This window comes from Chiloscyllium plagiosum, chromosome 18 (genome assembly GCF_004010195.1).
Source record: "Chiloscyllium plagiosum isolate BGI_BamShark_2017 chromosome 18, ASM401019v2, whole genome shotgun sequence".
NCBI lineage: Eukaryota > Metazoa > Chordata > Chondrichthyes > Orectolobiformes > Hemiscylliidae > Chiloscyllium > Chiloscyllium plagiosum.
The window spans coordinates 64,266,542-64,286,786 of NC_057727.1; the positions used below are offsets into that span (position 1 = coordinate 64,266,542).

The 20,245-nt window shown below is 38.4% G+C and overlaps 1 protein-coding gene across 4 annotated transcripts in view; it reads left to right on the forward strand.

Annotated features, from left to right (window-relative positions):
• The window catches only part of dock3 (dedicator of cytokinesis 3), a 918,089-nt gene that overhangs the window by 635,526 nt on the left and 262,318 nt on the right, over nt 1-20,245 (forward strand). For 3 of the 4 annotated variants that reach the window (XM_043708484.1, XM_043708482.1, XM_043708481.1), the window contains exons 23-27: nt 1,918-2,088; nt 4,558-4,750; nt 6,670-6,797; nt 17,507-17,653; nt 18,990-19,088. In XM_043708484.1, the coding sequence (XP_043564419.1) occupies nt 1,918-2,088; nt 4,558-4,750; nt 6,670-6,797; nt 17,507-17,653; nt 18,990-19,088 (738 nt within the window). The remainder of the gene's footprint in view (nt 1-1,917; nt 2,089-4,557; nt 4,751-6,669; nt 6,798-17,506; nt 17,654-18,989; nt 19,089-20,245) is intronic. The other variant, XM_043708483.1, reaches the window with a different exon arrangement.

Consider the following 20,245-nt stretch of genomic DNA (forward strand, 5'->3'; position numbering starts at 1 on the left):
AAATATTTTTAAGGTGAGAGGAGAAAGACTTAAAAAGGGCATGAGGGGCAATCTTTTTACACAGAGTGGTTAATGTGGAGTGAACTGGCAGAGGAATTGATGCATGCAGATATTGTTATCTTTAAAAGATATTTGAATAAATACATGAATAGGAAAGGTTTTGAGGGATATGGGTCAAACGGAGTCAGATGGGAATCGTTTAGTTTGGTAACAAGGTAGGTGTGAATTAGTTGAACCAAAGGGTCTGTTCCATGCTGTATGGCTCTATGTGGAGACATGGGAATGTCAGAACTTGTATAATCACAGTAATGTCCTGCCTGGTAGCTTGATAATGAACTTGATATATTCTTCGATCATCAATTTGTTCCAAGTTTCAAATCCCAACACTCTTTCAGCCACTCATCAGGTTTCTTATCCCAAATGGACTACTGAATTATAATTTTGTTTCTTGTTTCAAAATCCCTACCCTCCTCCCATCAGATTTTTAACCCCCTAATCCTGAATTATCACTTTTTTTTTGGTTCCTGCTGTGATTCTCAGGTCATCACTTTGACTCCTAGTATTTCAGTTGAAATGAAACTAATTTAGCAATGCATATTTGTGTTTTTGTACTTATTTTTATATGTAGTTTCCTGATAATCAACTGTAGAAGTTGTTTGACATACATTAAAAATCTAATCACCAATTTTCCCCACTTCAGTCTGTGTTAGTATGTGTTTCTGAAGGAGAAGTATCATTCTTTTACCTCTGTTGACAGGTCAGACCTGACTTGTGTAATCATGCTATATGAGTTTAGCATCAATATAAAGTGAAACCCAGAATTTGCTTCGCACCAATAATTAACTTATAAACACATCCTAGTCAATGTCGAAGACCAACTGGAAATGCACCCTGCCCACTTCAGATCCAGACTTGCTTACAGAACAGATGGTATTTACAGTTTTCACTGTAGTCAGTTTAATATTTCTGAAATACCAGTGCTAACAGTTGTGTTTTCTATTGTGCTGTAAATGCTAGAGATATAAAAGTGGTACTGTCTACTACAGTTTCTTCATTTAGAGTAATCTGAGAATATGCTGTTTTGTAATATAAACATATAAATGGCAGCATTTATCTTGAACTAGCATTCACACTGCAAGAATTTATTTGTAAAGTATAGATTTTCATTATAATGTCTTCCTGGCTGACTCCCCAACTCTTTCTAATAAGCCTCTGCTCTTCCAAAATGTTGTTTTAATAAGATATATGTCTACACAAGGGTTGAGCATTAATTGCAGTCAGGGCAGCAGTTGGACTGTTGCCTTCAGATTCACAGAAAGGAAATTCAGTTCAGGTTTGCACTATTAATTATATGCAGTGACCTCTATTGGCAAAGGTTCACTTGTGAATATTGGATGAGATTAAAGCACTATCTAAACTCACATTTGAAGAAAGGACTTTGAGTGTCAGCCATTACCTTGAGAAGATGGTAATAGGACAGAACTGTGAGATTTCTTTTTATTTGTTCCTTGTATGCACACAGCACTGGGTTTGGAATCAGTAGCTATACAAGCTAGCATGACATATCTTCAAATCTTCTCAAAGGCAATGGTGAATGTTTTCTGTTGAATGGAAATCAGGAATTTGTATGCCTGTTTTCTGTCAATTCAATTTTGCCACTTGCCATGGTGGAACTTGCAAGTTCTGAGTAGTTGATCAATAACCATGTAACCACAACCACCAGCTTTCAATATGACACAAGCCCTGTGGACCGCTGGAGCAGTTGCCCATTCAAAGCACATGCATATGAAGCCAGCTTTAAAACATTACCTGCAGTGGTAAGAATGTAAAGCCTATCAGAATAGCTGAGATAAGCTGGATGATTAACATTTCTTATTTTATAATTATCTGACAAATGTGTGTTTCTATTCTTCTCAGGCATTGGAATATTTGTTCAAGTTTATTGTGCAATCACGGATTTTGTATTCAAGAGCAACAGGTGGGATAGAAGAAGAACAGTTTCGTGCCAGTATTCAGGAACTCTTTCAGTCCATTCGCTTTGTCTTGAGTTTGGATAGCAGAAGTTCTGAGACTCTCATCTTCACGCAGGTTAGTTTAGCAACCATAGCATATTCTCAGAAAACCGACCCTGAACAGGAACAAGCCCACTGTTTGCATTTAGCAACATAGGTTTTAAACAGCATCAATGCAGAGTGCATTGACATAAAATACTGGATTTTCATCGCACAGGCTTCAGCTTCAATGATACCTAGACTTGATAGGATAGCTGTCTCTTTCATTTGTTGACTTTGAGATGAAGAGATCAGGCAATTTTAATACATTTCCTCTCACATATGGCTGAATTAGCCTTCAATTAGCAACCTCACTGAGTCTACAGGCTGAGTGTTGAAAGAAACTGTGTGGCCCTAATGGAACCCAAATTAAATGTCACTGTGCAGGTTATTGTGAAGCAAGTGCATCTTAGAATATTTAGTCCATATTCCTCTAAACACTTCCTATTTATGTACCCATTCAGATACTTTTTAAATGTTGTAATTGTACCCATCTCCACTATCTGCTCTAGCAGCTCATTCCATGCATTTCGCATCCTCTGCAGGGTAAAGTCGCCCCTCAGATTCCTTTTAAAACTTTCCCCTCTCACTTTAAACCTATGCTGTCTAGTTTTGGACTCCCCTATCCTGGGAAAAAGTCTTGATGGCTTCCGTCACTTTACTGGTGATCAAGAGTATATGGTGGGCCGGTAACTTAGCTATTAGGTTTGTCTGCATTTTGATTACAGGGTACCTTTCCACATTTCCGGATGAATACCATTATTGTAGCTGTTTGGGAACAGATCAGTTAGGGGCAAAGCAGATTTTTGAACACAAGTCTTCAGTACTGCTGTGGAATATTATCATGGCCCATACCCTATGCAGTGTTCAATGCCTTCACAATTTCTTGTTACCATGTGGAGTGAATCAAACTAGCCAAAGACTAGTGTTTGTAATGCTGAGAACCTCCAGGAGAAACTGAGATAGAGCATTGGCTCAACACTTTTAGTTGAAGACTGTTTCAATGCTTCAGCCTTATCTTTTGCACTGATGTGCTGAGCCCCTCCATCATTTAGGATGAGAATATTTGTGGAGCCTCCTCCTGAGCTGCCAACCATCATTCATGACTAGACATGGCAGGACTGCAGAGCTTAGATCTAATTCATTGGGTTTGGAATCACTTATCTCTGTTTGTCAGTTGTTGCTCATGAAGTTCACATGCAAGGTTCACCAGGTTGTCACCTCCTTTTAGGTGTGCCCGGTGCTGCTTCTGGCATGCTTTCCTGCACTTTTCATTGAACCAGGTTTATCATCTGGCTTAAAAGTAAAGTTAGAGTGGAGGCTTTGCCAAGCCATGAGGTTGCAGATTGTGTTTGAGTATAATTCTGCTGCTGACGATAACCCACAATGCTTCTTGGATGCCCTGTTTTGAGTTGCTAGATTTGTTTGAAATCCAGCTGTTGTGGCATGGTTTTGATGCCATACAACTCAATGGAGGGTATCCTTAATGTAAGACAGGACTGTGCAATCGTTGTTTGTATTGATACTTCAAAAGACAGGTGCATCTTCTGCAGGCAGATTGGTGAGGATGAGAATGAGGTAAAGTGTACTTTTTCCTCTTGTTGTTTCCCCCATCTAGCAGCCATGTCTTTTAGGGCTCAACTAGCTTAGTCAGGAGTGCTGCTACCAAGTAATGCTTGGTGATGGGCATTGAAGTTCCACACCCAATGTTATATTAGGTGACAGAAATAGAAACTTATGTTCTATGGTTATAGCATCTCGTACCTCAAAATGTATAAAACACAGCAAATCAGTAAAATAAAATGTCAATTTGATTCCAGTAATCAAAGATTAATAGCAATAAAGGCCTAGTGATATTATCACTAGACTGTTAATCCAGTGATGCAGGTAATGTTCTGGGGACCTGGGTTTGAATTGTGCCACGGCAGATGGTGGAATTCGAATTCACTATAGACAAAATCTGGAATTACAATGACCACAAATCTATTGTTGATCCATCTGGTTCACTAATATCCTTTGGGGAAGGAAACTGCCATCCTTACCTGATCTGCCCAAATGTGACTCCAGAGCCACAGCAATGTGGTTGATTCTTAGCTGTCCTCTGGATCATTAGGTACGGGTGATAAATGCTGGCCTAGCCAGCAATGCCCTCATCTCATGAATGAGTAAATAAAAAAACCTCTTGTATCTTTAGCCTGAACTGGAATAACTGTCATTCTAATTTAGTGGTAAGAGTTTAAGCTTTTTCAGTGCTTGTATGTTGAAACAATTTTGTTCTGGCCACATGCTAGTCAAATAAGTATTTCATGTTGTTAGTGTTTCTGTGAATGAATAATTGAAAGACATGAGTGTTTTACCATGTACCTTGCAATAATACTGTGCTGTTCATGATACTTACATTCTGGATGGCTGAATGATGCCATTTAGTCTGACAATGTTAGTAGTTCCATGGATTTTATTGAAAGATGAATTGAGCAGTTTTTCAATTCTGTTGTTTCTGCTGTAGGCCGCCCTTCTCAATTCCTTCCCAGCAATATTTGATGAGCTGCTGCAGATGTTTACTGTACAGGAAGTGGCAGAGTTTGTGAGGGGGACACTGGGCAGCATGCCCAGCACAGTGCACATTGGTCAATCTATGGATGTAGTTAAGCTGCAATCCATCGCACGAACAGTGGACAGTCGTCTCTTTTCATATTCAGGTAAGAGGAATATGCAGGCATGGTCCATATACGACCACCTTTCTTCATAAGATATACTTAGAGATGGCTATAAATAATAAGCTATGTAAAAATAAAACCAGTTGCTTTTAAAAAGTTTAAAAACGTTTATTTCTGGACTGGTGTATGTTTTCTGGCTATGGGAGGGATGTTTTCCCAGGTGATAAAGGGAGGGTTTGCCTGGAGAGTTGAAACTTCCTGAAATTTGGGTCAGGACCCCAATAACATCTCTCCCCTCTTCCTAGTTTCTACAGGGCAGAATTGAAGGCAAGAAGGGAAGCTTCTTGGTCTGCCAACTTAAATAAATTAAGCAACTCAACAAGATCACAAGAAGCAGAGCTTCTTTAGCAAAACTGAAAAGCTGGAAGTGCTTTGATCAGTTACACTAAAGAGCTTCAGCCATTCACAGGTGATTGCCAGTTTTTTGAATGGCATTTAATCTATTCAATTTCAGCTGCACGTCCCTGCCACCAGTCTTCAACACATTTTGTGCATCCTCTCCCGTACCTTACAACTCTAACGAGAGACGAGCAGAGGCAATGTCAACACATGGGATCCCGCAAACTGCTGTGTAAACTTGAGCTTCATAAGATATTGGTGCTCAGACATGTTAACAGAGCTAATCGTTTATTTACATTCTCTGTGTTGGAGCTCTTAACTCCTCACAATTAGACTCTGTATCTGCCCTAGAGGGGAACATGTGACTGGGAAGGCAACTTGTGTTGCTCCTGTTGATGTGAGGACTATGGTTGCTTGCATTAGAAATTCTTCCTTTTACAGAATGGATGGACCATCCTGTTCACCTTCCTTAACTGACTGTCAATTGGAGATTGGAAGCTAATATTGTGATTCAGTTAAAGAGCCACAACAAATTGTGCAAATTATTTAATTGTGTTTCCAAATCAAAAATACCTGTTGTTTCAGCAAAGATTGAGTCACAAGTTTTTGCCTGTAGAGTTAGTGTAATTCTGTAGCTATACAAATTATCTGATTTTGGACTGTACATTATACTTAGTTGTAGATGGTTAATGTTGGATTTTAGATGTTACATAACTATGCACATACTGGAGAAGTGCATTTTAAATATTCTAAATTTATTTTATTTATTTACTCTTAGTCCCTGCTATCCCCATTCCTCTGAAATAATCCTCAGTGCATTCATGTCATGAAAGTCTTAACCCACTTCGTAGAGCAAGTCACTAGAGATCTCAAGATGTAAATCTGGGGAGGTTCACTCCCAACTGTTTGATTCCACTATTGTCTGCACTGGTACTTTGGCAGCTGTGATGAAGATGTTACATGTAATGCACAGCAAAAGAGTTCTATGGTACTAGGAGGTGGAACTCAACTGCTACAGTCACTTCCCTCCACCAAGTTCTTGGCAGGCCCCTTGTCCTCAATCCCAAACAAACCACCACATCCTGTTCAGAAACTGCATTACAAAGATGTGTAGACCTGACTCACTGAAAATTAATACTCAGTTCTTTGACCTGGTTGACCTCCTTGGTGTTTGTTTCTGCTTTCAACAATATATTATTCCTGTACCTGGCAGATATCTCCAGTGTTTTATGGCTCCCACACCACTGCTTCCCTGTAGCCTGCAGCCCATCAGTGCAGATTCTGTGCAGCCTACAGCAGGGTCAGTACACTGATCGGTAAATAGGCAGAAGTTCAGCTTTTCCTCAATTCCAGTGGTGCTGTCTAAGTTTCAGACCCACAACTCCTCAGCCTATAGATATCCTCTGTTTGTTATGGATGTGTACCTATTTCAATTATCACCTTTTTGTTTTGCAAGATGACACCTGTTTTCAGTTGGGAATGTGTTTCAACAGCTGTATGTGTTCATATTGAAGGATATACTATAGAGATGTGGCTCAGAATACAATTTCTTCTATTCATAGACTCCCGTCGGATCCTTCTACCTGTTGTTCTCCATCACATTCATTTGCATCTGCGGCAGCAGAAGGAGCTGCTCATCTGCTCTGGAATCCTCAGCAGCATCTTTTCTATCATGAAGTCAAGCTCTCTGGTATGTCTCAGTCCTACATAATGGAATGCCAGCAATAGTGTATTTTCATAGAGAATCTCCTGCTAGCTCAAGTCAGGCTAGTTCTCAGTGATTCCTCATTTATTCTATTTAGTTTTCTTGTGTAATATCTCCACTGTCTTTCTCAGCAACTCATCAAAGCATGTCTTTTATTGGTTTTATACAGAGCCTTTGATTCATTTTTTAAATTTAATGTGTGTTTATTTCAGAGGTTAAGAAGAAAACTGTAAATACTAGAAGTCTGAAATTAAAAACTGAACATTTTTGTAAATACATCACAGGTCAGTCAGCCAGTCACAGAACAGTACCTTGAGGCATCATTCAGGCCATAGACATATTTGTTTCTATTGTTTTCCTTCTGCATCTGTAACCTCTTTGAGCAATTTCCAAAACATTTCTCCATGATAGCATTGATTTGATAATACAGTCTGTTCTGCTATATGTGTTTCTTCAACACAAATTGGCTATAATGCAACTGAAGAATTGAGACCATCTTTTGTAGAATATGAGCTTCCCTTACCTGTATTGGCTATAATGCGATTCCCATAGTATAAATGGCAGGGCTATTGCACGATTTTGTTATCATGTATGAGAATGGAACTGTTGCGTTATATCAGAACCAACTGTATTTTACATCAAATGACCTAAACTCTCAAAAAGTGTGACTAAAAATTATAAAGGTTTTTAATTTAACTTTTTCAGCTGTGGAGGAAACCACTTTACTGTTTGTATTGCTTGTTCTGTGTTCAAGACCTGAGCAATTAACCTCACTTTAGCATGATAGTCCCATCTGCAAGGACTTTTTCAGTACAAATCCACCTGTGTCAATGTAGGTTAACCATTATCTGGTACTGTAGAATATATTCTAAACTCTCTTCTGTCATCTAACTCCTTTTTTGCCTTTCCTATAAGTTTGTAGTTTATTGTCAGTCATCAAACGTCATGATCTTGAGAGCTTCTGTTTTCAGGTCTTCAGTTTATGGTTAGTTTCTGATGTGACTCACTTTCAGACTCAACAACTGTACTTGCTCTGTGTTTTGTTACTTGCCACTCCTTCATGCATTTTCCAATCCATGGACCTAATCTCTTGGTCATCATCTTGAACAGTCAATTAATATTTAACTAAGCAGTAACTTGTACAATATGCCCCACAAAGTTTGCATACCTCCCCTAATGGGCATGTCATTCAAGTCGACTCTAGCTGTTGTCATATCATCATAAAGAGCAATGACTAGAAACAAAAGGAATTGCCAAGCAACACTGATTTTTCATTCTTGAAAACACTTTTGCTGTAATAGTTAAACCTAAAATCAACATAAAGTTAATCATACAATTGTTATGATCCAATCTGATCCTTACTGGACAAGTCAAGCTTCCAGACTGAAATCCAGACTGGATCTTCTTTGTTTAGTTTACTGAGATGGCCTTTCACTGAAACATAAGTAATTTAGTTTTAACAATAAAACAGAAGCTTATTCCACAAAAAAAGATAAAGCAGAATAAACCAAGTTATTTACATATAACACAACTTAAAAGATGTTGAAGCACACAGTAAAAATGCATTCCTCGTAATCCCAACATCATTATTTTACAGTACTCAAGTGTCAAAGTTTGCTTCTTTTTTCATCTATCAGTTGAACTTAACTACTTCTTCCAGTTCCCAGTCCTGGGTGTTTAATCCTCTTTCTTAATTAGTCACATTTAGCCTTTCTTAACCTTGTAAAACCCTTTCAGGGTTCTAATCAATACTTAGGGTCTGAAACTTTTAAACTAAAACCCTTACACTGAAGTAACCTATTTTCTAAGTTTAAACTATCTTCTTTCTTTAAGAGAAACAGTTTCATGAACCTAACCTGCACCAGAACATCTGTGAACTGAAAAACAAAAGCTTTCCAAAGTATGGATTTTTTCTAAGGAAAGGTTTCCTGATCCTTCTAAACAGGAAATAAGCTAATGCTCCTCAATGTTTACTATGTTTGCTTTTAAAACTCTCCCAAATACAAACATACTCTCAATATCACCCTGGGGACTCCCCTTCACTGGTTTTAAAAAAGTCAGGATTTTAAAAATATTGACAAGTTAATCGTTAAAACCCTTTATACATATAAACCAAGTCCAAATGCCAGCAGGTCAAAATCAAAGCTCAAAATTAAATGATATTCAAATATATATAAATTACACAATCTACACCACACAGTGAAGGACAAATTAAATTTCACTCAAATAAATGAATTTCACTGTCAATAGCTTATGTAACAAATATTTCACAGTACAATTATAAGCACTCGGGTACTTCCCAAATAACTGTGGCCCTATATGCAATCTTGAAATACATCCAACTCAGCATACATTATATAGGGTTTTTCACTTTCTTACTTAACGGATTTTACCTTTGAGCTGCTTTCACTGGCAGCTCTACTCTATCCAAGGGCCTTGAATACAATTAACACCAATAGTACAGTTTTAGAAATCTTGATTGGCTAAGTTTTGGGCAGTCTTGATGACACAGATCCCTCAGGGAATCTGTTATCCAACCTCCTTAATAAATATTGTTAAACAATCTCTGGCAGAAATGGAACAGTGACAATAAAATTGCCCCACTCAAGATCTGTGCTCTAAAACCATCTATTTGCTGTAATTGACCTTTCTGATTAGCAAATCCCTGTCTCCATGGCAATGTTAAATCACAGTCTAGTTTATGGCATTGTCTCTTACCGGAATCCTGTGTCCTTAGTAACATTAAGCTAGGATAATTTGTTAGATGTCAAATTACCTCATAGACAAGAATTCATCTTTCCAATATTAGCTTGGTTTCTCATCGGCTTTAAAGAGATATCTTCAAAAGCTTCTTTCCAAGTACTGAGTTCATCACACTGTGAATGTGATAGCTTTGTCCCACGTGTCATGCTCCTTCATATTACCATTTTCCACACATTGATCACACATTGATATACTGTGCTCTGTTCCTCAGGACCCTAATCTCAAAGCACATGTGCACTTAAAGTACAAGGTACCTTGTTGACATTGATCAATTGTTCAGAGTGTGAAATTTTGTAATTAATTCTGATTAAATGGTGAGGAATGAACCTTTTCTAACTTGAAGATCATGTTATTAAGAGATGTCATCCCGAGACCTTTTGATTCCTTATGACCCTCGCTTAGAGTACAACAAATCTTCTGAATTATATTTTCCTCACAGATGATCTTTTTCATTAAATCCCTACAGCAGGCCATATGGCTCATTGAATCCACTCACCCCCTACCCCTGTAACCCTGCATTCCCCATGGTTAACCCACCTAACCTGCACACAGTGGTCAATTTAGCATGGCCAGTTGACCTAACCTGCATATTTTTGGACTGTGGGAGGAAACCGGAGCACCTGGCGGAAACCCAAGCAGACACGGGAAGAAAACTTCACATATGCATTCACCCAAGGCTGGAATCAAACCCAGGTCTCTGGACCTGTGAGACAGCAGTACTAAGCACTGAGCCACTGTGACACCTCAGTATTCTCTGAATTTTCTTCAAGACTGCAGTCTTGTCTCATGCATATATAGCTTTTAAATGTTATATAATTTATTTCATCAAATCTGTTGCTGAAATTACTTTTAGTTGCAGCATTCATGACCATAACCATATATTCATATGTCTTTGCACATGTTATTCGCAAAATTTCTTCCTTTATAAGGTAAAAATAACAAGTATCCCAAGTTCAGCTCCTATCCATTTATCTATGTTTTTGTCCGTAATAACCCTTTTACATTTGCAATGCATTATTTTAGAAATACAATATTTAGCTGCTAGCTTTATAAAATGTAGGATGAATGTAAGTTCTGGCTTTGTCCCATTACTTTTGATATATGACAATTCGCTTGCTAAAATATCTGCCAGTGGAAGTCTTACAATAAGCACCTCTCAACACAGGATTTCCTATTACCCACTGATCTCTTCTGTAAGTCTTGTGTCCAGAAACGGCTGCTGGATGGGATTTTTAATATTTGATATAAACTTTCAGATTTTTTTTTCATTTTTATATTATAGATAAGTCAGATGACCTGTATCATTATGAAAAAGATGGTACGTTTTTAAGGATCTTCTTAAAGGAGAAGTGTACAGTGCAGAGCAAAAAAAGGGTTAAAGAAAAAAGTCTACAGCTTAGGCCCAAGGCAGTTGAAAATATAATAATCACTGATGGAGTAATTAAAATTGGGACTGTTCAAAAGGTCTGAAAACCTTAAAGAATTGAGGCATTAACAGAGACAGGAAAAGGAAAGATCCGAAAGCAAGAATAAGAATGTTTAAATTATTTAAGATCGTTAAAGTCATTTAAAATTAAAATCATTAAAAGTAATTAGGTTGCCTTGACTGAACCACTGTGTCAGTGCACAGAGGGATGACAGGTGGATAGGAGTTGGTGAAAGTTAAGACATAAACCACATAGTTTTGAATGACCTCAAGTTGTTTGATTGGAAAATGTAGGAGCTCAGCCAGAGATGCAATGGAATAATCAAGTCGAGACATAACAAGGTGGAAATGAAAATTTCATTAAAGGTAAGCTGAGGCAGGTGTGGTCAGGTGAGCTTAGACAGGTGGGAGAAAAATGATTTTGGTGATGATGTGAATATGTGGTCAAATGCTTATCTCTGGGTTAGTGAGACCAAGGTTGGAAACAGCCTGGTTAAGTTTCAGACAGTTGTCAAGTAGAAGGATAGAATTGATAGCTAGGGAAAGGAGTTTGGAATAGTGACCTAAACAATGGTATACTCTTCAGAAAATTTAATTGAAGGACATTTCTGCTTATCCAGGACTATATGTCAGACGAGCAGTTTCATGACTCAGCAACGGTGGCAATCTCAGGAGAGGTGGTAGTGAGGTAAAGTCAACTGCATGCATGTGACAAGCTAACATTTGTGGTTTTGGATACTGCCAAGTGACAGCATACGGACAAAACATTGGGAGCCGAGGATAGATCCATGTGGAACACCAGATGTAACCTGTATGGAAGCAAAAAGAGAAAAAATGCTTTGTATTTAGCACTGTGGCTATAATTAGTGAAACCAAGCGCACAGAAGTTCTCATCCTGATATTGGAGGAAGCTGGTGCAAAGAGTTTTGTCAAAGGCTCCAGACAGGTCAGGAAGGATGGGAAGATTAGTTTACCTTTGTCAAAGTCAAATAGGATGTTAATTGTAACTTTGAGAAGAACTGTTTCAGGATTGTAGCATGGGGCAGATGCTGGATTGGAGAAACTCAAACATGGAATTCCAGGATGTATGTGAACAAACTTAAGAGGTGACAGCATGTTCAAGATTTTTGAAGAGGAATGAGAGCTTGGCAAAAAGGTGAAGTTTGCAAGCACTGTGATATCAAGGATAGGTTTTTAAGGAAAGGATTGATGATGGTAATGGCAAGGATGACGATACCTGAATATAGAAACTTTTGACAGTAAAGGTTAAATTGAAAAGCAGGAGTAGAAGTTGGGTAACAAGCAATCTTTTGGGAACAGAATTCAAGGACCATGAGGTGGGTCTCTTAGCCAAGATGGATGCAGAAGAATTCATGAGAGAAAATAAACAAAAATGAGAGTTCATGGCTGAGGCAGGGTAGTAGGTCTTTAGAGAAATTTTGGACCAGTGGGATTATGTAAGAAAGAGACATTTGATTGTCTTAACCCCAGTGAAAAATACGTACATGAGCTGCTCCCATTTATTGTTGGACATAAGGAGGCCAGAGGAAAGAAGTTTAAGAAGATGGTTTTCAGTAGCATAGCCAGGGGTTTAGACAATAGATGCAGGAGTAGGCCATTCAGCCCTTCGAGCCTGCACCGCCATTCAATATGATCATGGCTGATCATTCCTAATCAGTATCCTCTTCCTCCCTCATCTCCATAACCCTTGATTCCACTATCTTTGAGAGCTCTATCCAACTCTTTCTTAAATGAATCCAGAGAGTGGGCCTCCACTGCCCTCTGGGGCAGAGCAGAGGGCTCTGCACTATTGCACTATGACATAATCCTGAAGTCGTAAGCAATTTTGGCACGTCAACAGGAGCATTATATAGTTCAGTCAGATTTGTACTGAATGGTCAAACTAATTATATTACACGTGCTTTTATTCACTTAGATGTTTGGGAATATGGATGCCGACTATATCGGGGGAAGGCATTTAGTAGTGGTAATGGGAAGGCTGAAAGGGAATATTTCTTTTGAGGGACAATGCACCAAACATTAGCGAGAGAATGAAATTGAGTATATCAGCAGATGCTAAATTATTGTGGCAAACAAAGGTTAGCTGGTTGGGATTTTGAAGGTGTAGTTGGAAGTGCATTGGGATAATTTTTGTTTTCATAAATGCATACAGAAGGTGGTAGGGTTGCGACTTGGAAGGGAACATGGGTAGGGATTGACAGTAGAAAGTTATTAGAAATTGACTTATCTGTGATTGATACGATGAAACAAGTGAGACTTAAGTGGATGACTGTGAATATGGGTTGGTGGAATTTAAATAGATGTTGACATTTAAAGTGGATAAGAAGGCAGATAATTCAGAGAGGAGAGAAAGAATACAGTGAGTTGAGGTAGTAGTTGAAATGTCCCCGAAAAATAAGTGATTTGATAGAAACTGAACAAAGAAAGCAGTTTCAAAATATGATCGTGAATGAGCAAATTTTATCAAACATGGGAGGGGAGTAAAAAAATTAAGATTTTGGTTGAGAAATAGAACAAGATGATCTGGTCAAAGAAGGAGAACGTGCCAGAGAATTAGGCAATCACCCGAGGTGTGATCTGGTGATAAAAGTTGAACCACCAACTCTGGTAGTCTCAGTGGGACAAGTTTTAGAAGATCTAAGCAAAGAGACTTAAGGGTTAAGATATCATCACCCTTGCCAGGTTTCTGTAATGGTAACGATTTCAATTCAGAAATCTCATTCAGGGTTAGATGTGTACAAGGGTTTGAGAGCTGTTCTACTGTTTGAGTCCACAATTTCAGCAAGGAAATGAATGAATTGGACAGGAATGAGATGACAGTAGGAGGCACATTAGATAATGAGAGACATCACAGGTTTTTTGGAGTGTAGTGTGTGGATGGATGCAGTATTTTCTTGACAGGATAACTTGCAAATCAGTTGACTTTCAATAATAAATACCTTGTCATACTCCATGTTTTTCATTTATGCCTTTTTTCATAGAAAAGTAACTCTACAGGATAATTATCTCACCAGAGGCAATAGAATTTCTTTTCAAATTGATTTTGTTTTACTTTTACTTGGAATTATAACTATGTTTAGTATGCTCAAACTGGTCATCATGAAACTTAAGGTTTATATCCCTTAATCCTTCATCAATTCTTAGTACTTAATGAACTAAATTGATATTTTACCCAATCTGTTCAATGTAGGTTTGGACTGCAAATATTATCTAATACCGCACAGTTAAAGCAATCTGTGCTTTAGCATATTCATAATAGGACTAAACCTTCTTGTGACTGGTATGATTTGTTCAAATTCATCATTATTTTCATCCTTTTGTTCAGAATTTTCTTCAAAGTGTGTCGTTTTGAGAATCCTGCTTCTTTATTTTGAACAGTTAATCACATGCTTCAAATCATACCTGAAGCAACTACTGGATGTTTCTACAGTATTCCAACAACAATTCAGGACAAACAGCCCACTTTTGTAGAATTATAGATTTTAATAGAATCCCGACAGTGTGTAAACAGGCCATTTGGCCCAACACGCCCACACTGATCCTCCGAAGAGCATCCCACCCAGACCTATTCCCCTCCTTATTACTCTGCATTTCCCATGACTAATGCAATTAACCTACACATCCCTGAACACTATGGGCAATTTAGCATGGCCAGTTCAGCTAACCTGCACATCTTTGGACTGTGGGAGGAAACTGGAGCACTCGGAGGAAACCCACGCAAAACTTGAGCAGAACTCCTGGCCACTAAATTTAATATTCATTCTTTAAGACATCTGAACTATGGCTGCAGTGTATGTTGTCTACATATTGCATCACAGCATCATGCAAGCTTGCTTTGATAGTATATCACAGCCATTTGACACCTGCCACTAGGAAGGACAGGGTCGCAGACCATTCTGATTTAGATATATTTTGAAACTTCATCACTGATAGGCTAAAATCTGGAAATTCTCTACTTAATGTAATCTGGATTTGAGCAATTCAAGGACACCCTTCCTTGCTTCCCCACCATCACAACCACCACTGTCAGATTCATAATCAATGCAACCTTATGAGAGTTAACCACATCCTACGAACAAATTTTGTAATTACATTGACTGCTAACAGGATCTGCTGTATCATTAGGTGCTAAATACCATTACACGGTCCAAGCTAAACCACTTATTTACAATTAAACAAGAACCTTGGAAGCAAAAGAGAACATAAACAAAACTGTTAGGCTATTCAAGCTAGTAATAGTTCATGAGTGGTTGAACTATCCTTTTAAGATTGCAGCTTTTTGTTTTCGTTTTTTGCAGGGTTTTTTTGGAATACTCATATAAGCTGCCTTATATGCCTTGATAAACACAATGTAGTCTCAAAGGTTTTCCTCTGAGATGAGTCAGCGAACATAGAATTTATGAGTTTTAACTTCCCACAGAGCTCATTATGGCCTTGTCAGGACTGGAAGATTAGTGGTCAGACCCAAAATGTTTATCTGTCTGACCTGCTTGAGGTGGTTCTCTTTCCATGTAGAAATCAGCCAAACAGAATGATGGACAATAACATAACCATACACAAAAGCTGTATTTCCTTTCCTTGGTTTCAAGTACGTATATTAACACAAAAATAGACAATAAAGTAAAGAAGCAGAATTAGGTAATTCAGCCCATTGAATCTGCTCCGCTATTCAATCATAAATGATATGTTTCTCAACCCCATTCTCCTGCCTTTTCCGAGTAACCCTTTATCCCCTTACTAGTCAAGAACAGATCTATCTCTGCCTTAAATACACTTGATGACTTGGCCACCACAGCCCACTGCAGAACTCTTTGTCTTCCACAGAGTCATCACCCTCTAGCAGAAGAAATTCCTCCTCTTTTCAGCTCTAAAGAATTGTCCCTTCAACCCGAGGCTGTGCCCCTGGGTCCTTACTTGTGGAAGCATCTTCTCCACCGCCATGTTATCTAAGCCTCTAAGTATTCTGTAAGTTTTGATCAGATCACCCTCATCCTTCTAAACGCTATCAAGTACATACCCGGAGTCCTCATATGATAAGCCCTTCATCCCCAGGATCATTCTTGTAAACCTCTTCTGGACACTCTCCAATGCCAGCATGTCTTTCCCAATATTCCAAATGCAGTTTGACCAGCATCTTAAACAGCCTTAGCAGTACATCTCTGCTCTTGTTTTCTAGCCCTCTTGAAATGTATACCAAGATTGCATTTGTCTTCCTAGCCGCTAACTATACCTACATTAAGAGTATCTTGAAATAGGACTCCCATTTGCGCTTCAGATTTCCAAAGCATTTCCCCATTTGGAAAATAGTCTACACCTCTATTCTTCCTACCAAAATGTATAACCTCTCACTTTCCCACATTGTGTTCCATCTGCCACTTCTTTGCCCATTCATCTACCATGTCCAAGTCCTTCTTGAGCCACCCTGCTTCCTCATCACTACCTGTCCCTCCAACTATCTCTGTGTCATCTGAAAACGTCCACTGACTCTCATTTGACCTGCCCTTGATGAAGCCATGCTGACTCTACCTATTTTACCATGTTATTCCAAGTACTCCACAATCTCATCCTTAATAATGGACTCTCAAATCTTACCAATGACCGAGGTCAGGCTAACTGGCATCTAGTTTCCTGTCTCCTGCCTTCCTCCCTCTTAAACAGGACTTCTGCCTCATCCTCCCCTTAGAACATTTCTTCTTCCTTGGGATGAATTATTTGCTGTGCCTCCTAAATTACACACAGAAACTCCTGCCATTGCTGCTGCACCATTTTCCTTTCCAGTCAACTTTGGCCAGCTCCTCCCTCATGCCTTTGTAGTTACCTTAATTCAATTGTAATACTGTTACATTGGATTGAGTCTTCTCCCTATCAAGCTATAGGGTGAATTCTATTATATTATGGTCACTGCCCCCTCAAGGTTCCTTCATCTTCAGCTCCCTAATCAAATCTGCCTCATTACACATCACTAAATCCAGAATTGCCTGTTCCCTGGTGGGGTGTACCATAAACTGCTCCTACAAAACCATCTCCTAGACATTCTCTGTACGAGTACGAATGCGTATGAGTCTGCTCAGCATGCATCACAAATTTGTTCCCAGTTTTAGTCATGATGATTCCAATCAAATGGAATGTTTTATTTCCTAAACTGTGATCAATATCCCTACATAAATTGCAGAGATTATTTGCTTCTGGTTTACCATTAACAAAGAAACAGTCGTCTTTTTAAACCTTAACTATTTAATCTCCTCATGAGCAACAGCAGTTAGCACTTACACATCATTTTTATAGCAGCAAAACATCCTGTGACAGTTCACAGGAGCATTATCAAAAATAATTAATTAAAAAAGAAAGAGTTTTTCACTATGTTGAAATTTGCTCTTAATAGACCATGAGTGTTACGGTACTAGGTAACTTGCTAAGAATCATTATTTCACAAATCTTATACATGTGCTTTTAATGTATTAACTGTCATTGTGCTGTGATCCAGGAGTGCTCAGTGTCAGAAGAGGTGGAGATGATGGTTGAGAGCCTTCTTGATGTCCTACTACAGACTCTGCTTGCTATCATGAATAAGTCCCAGATGGCGGAGGCGGTAAGAGGACAGCGTTGCCCACAGTGCACGGCAGAGATAACTGTTAGTAACTAACAATCCTTTTTAATAGTTCTCACCCATGCATGAATTTCTCCCTCCCGCCTCCCAAACTCACACCCCACAAGCCTTTCTGTCTGCAAGATTGTGTATAAATTCAAAATCTCATGTTCGCACTTCATCTAGACTCCATATTTAGATATATTTAGATTGACTGCATTCTGATCCTTAAAGTTGCATTGTTATCTGACAGGATCCAAGGAATTAAGACATGATTTTTGTCATCAGGCAAGCATGATTTCTATTATGCAATGTAGTTGGATGATAATGGGAAATAATTTTGTTTCAACCTGATATCCTTTCAATTATTTTTACTGGAATATTTTACCAAATATATTAAAAAGCTGGTCATTTTGTAAATCTGTGATCCTTTGGTGTTCATATAGAATTAGTGAGGACTTATTGGGCAATTTGATGACAATGCCTCTTTAAGCGATAAATCATCTGGTGAACTATAACCATTGCGTGCACATTTCTGTGACATTTAGCAGACTTCCTAAAAAAAATTAATTTATTGTTGCTGTATTTGAATAAAAGTTTGACATTGATTTCATGATTGACTTTTAGTTAGTCACAGACCTAAATGTGTTAAATGACAGCTGAACAATTTATAAATAGTATAAGCAAAATTTGCAGGTTGGCTGCTTTTATAAAGTTCACAAAGATAAGTATAGATGCAGGAAACCACTCAACCCAATTAGCTCATCCTTCCATATAAATCTACCATCCTCTTATTTTTCCCCTTCTTAGCCCAGGGCATCTGAAACCAATTACAACACTGTGACTGCTGCCTTGGTAACAGTCAGTTCAGTAGAAACCTCAGATTGAATTTTGGACCCAGTTCAGTATGGCTTTGTGCTCAACTGTACCAATGGGGAAACAAAAATAATAGATATTAATAAACATCAAAATAAATTAAATGAAATAAATGAAAGTCTGTTTGTTGTCTTTTGACAGACTATTGGGAATTGTAACGTTTCCTGCAACTATAAGCCTCCTATTTTTCACTTCAAATAAGAACATGTTCCTTTCTCATTACACATCTCCCAGACCATGGAGACTTAGATTGGAGGACTGTGGATTAGAGAACACTAACTCTCCACACCTCAAATGTCAGTTGAGCTGGAGCCCTTATGACGTACTAAATACATTTTATTTATGTAGTTTATCAAAGATGCGTCATGCAGTTCCATAATAAATCCATAAAACTCTGTGTGCATCATTGTCCTGCTACAACCATTTCAACCCTTTTAACTGGGTGTGCCATATGCTGTGTTGTGACCTGAGACACTGATGATTGTACTTTGCTCTGGTTCCCTAGGGGGAGTATGTCACCTGTCTACTATCCCTACTTCGGCAAATGGCAGATAACCACTATCAACAATTGCTTGATAATTTCCAGAGCAAGGAGGAGCTCAAGGTAAAATAATTTGACTGTCAGCCTTCTGTGAGTAGCTTAAGTGACAATATGGGTATTAGAAAAAGCAAGATCACCTCAGCGTTCTCCAGCCCCTGGGAATCAGCTCTGATCATCATTTTGCACATTCAAACCATGATGCTGGTTTCTCCTTTTAACTTTGTTCCCATTGTGTGTCTTTCTTTGGAATAATATAATCCCTATGGATATCAAGCACAGGGAGCAAGTTTGTTACATTTAACCTTAAGCTTATAACAGATTTATACAGTCACATATTTTTATTAATTCAAGAGTACCAGGCCATTTCTAATAGATAGTGCAAATATTAAGAGAACCATGTATCCATCTGTCATATCAGCTAGCTATAAGAAATAAATTGAATAGTTTGAACCCAATTCCAAGAGTGGGCATATATCCGCAACAAAACCAATGGCTAGGATAATTAAAAAATTGTAAATTTCACTCAAAAAGATCATCAATGGCTTTATGGCAATGGGGCGGGGGATGTGGTGATTGTAGTTCAACCCTAAATTTTGAATTGAGAATAGTTGTTGGGAAATTTACTCTGTATCTGGCTAAGGGTATAATCAGGTGTGAAGGGTTCAAGTGGTTCCCCTCTTTTCCTACTCATCTCAGATTTTTTGAAAAGCATGTATTTGCTGGTTCCATACGATCTAACTGTTTACACACTGCAATCACAAAGAACCAAGCAGATGGGCTTTATTGAGCTTAACAAAAGAAGAAGTTAGATTTATTGTACTTGATCTTATTTAAATTCAGAAAAAAATACTCCAAATTGCTTACACATACACAAACCATTTACAAAATGAGAAAGGATAGAATAATTCAACGAGAGTCCAAAGAAATAAAAGGGACACAACAGAAATTGCAGGCAAAACTGGAAATAACAAGATGTGCAGTTTCTGGACTTTGATAATAGTTAAGAAGCATGTGGATGGATAGATGAATAGGAAGGGTTTGGAGGGATATGGGCTGGGTGCTGGCAGATGAGAATAGACTGGGTTGGGATATCTGGTCGGCATGGACGGGTTGGACCGAAGGATCTGTTTCCATGCTGTACATCTCTATGACTCTATGATAACTTATGTGGCTTCAGACTGATTTTTGTGGTTCTGCTGTTTCCTTGTTGGGTGCATTTT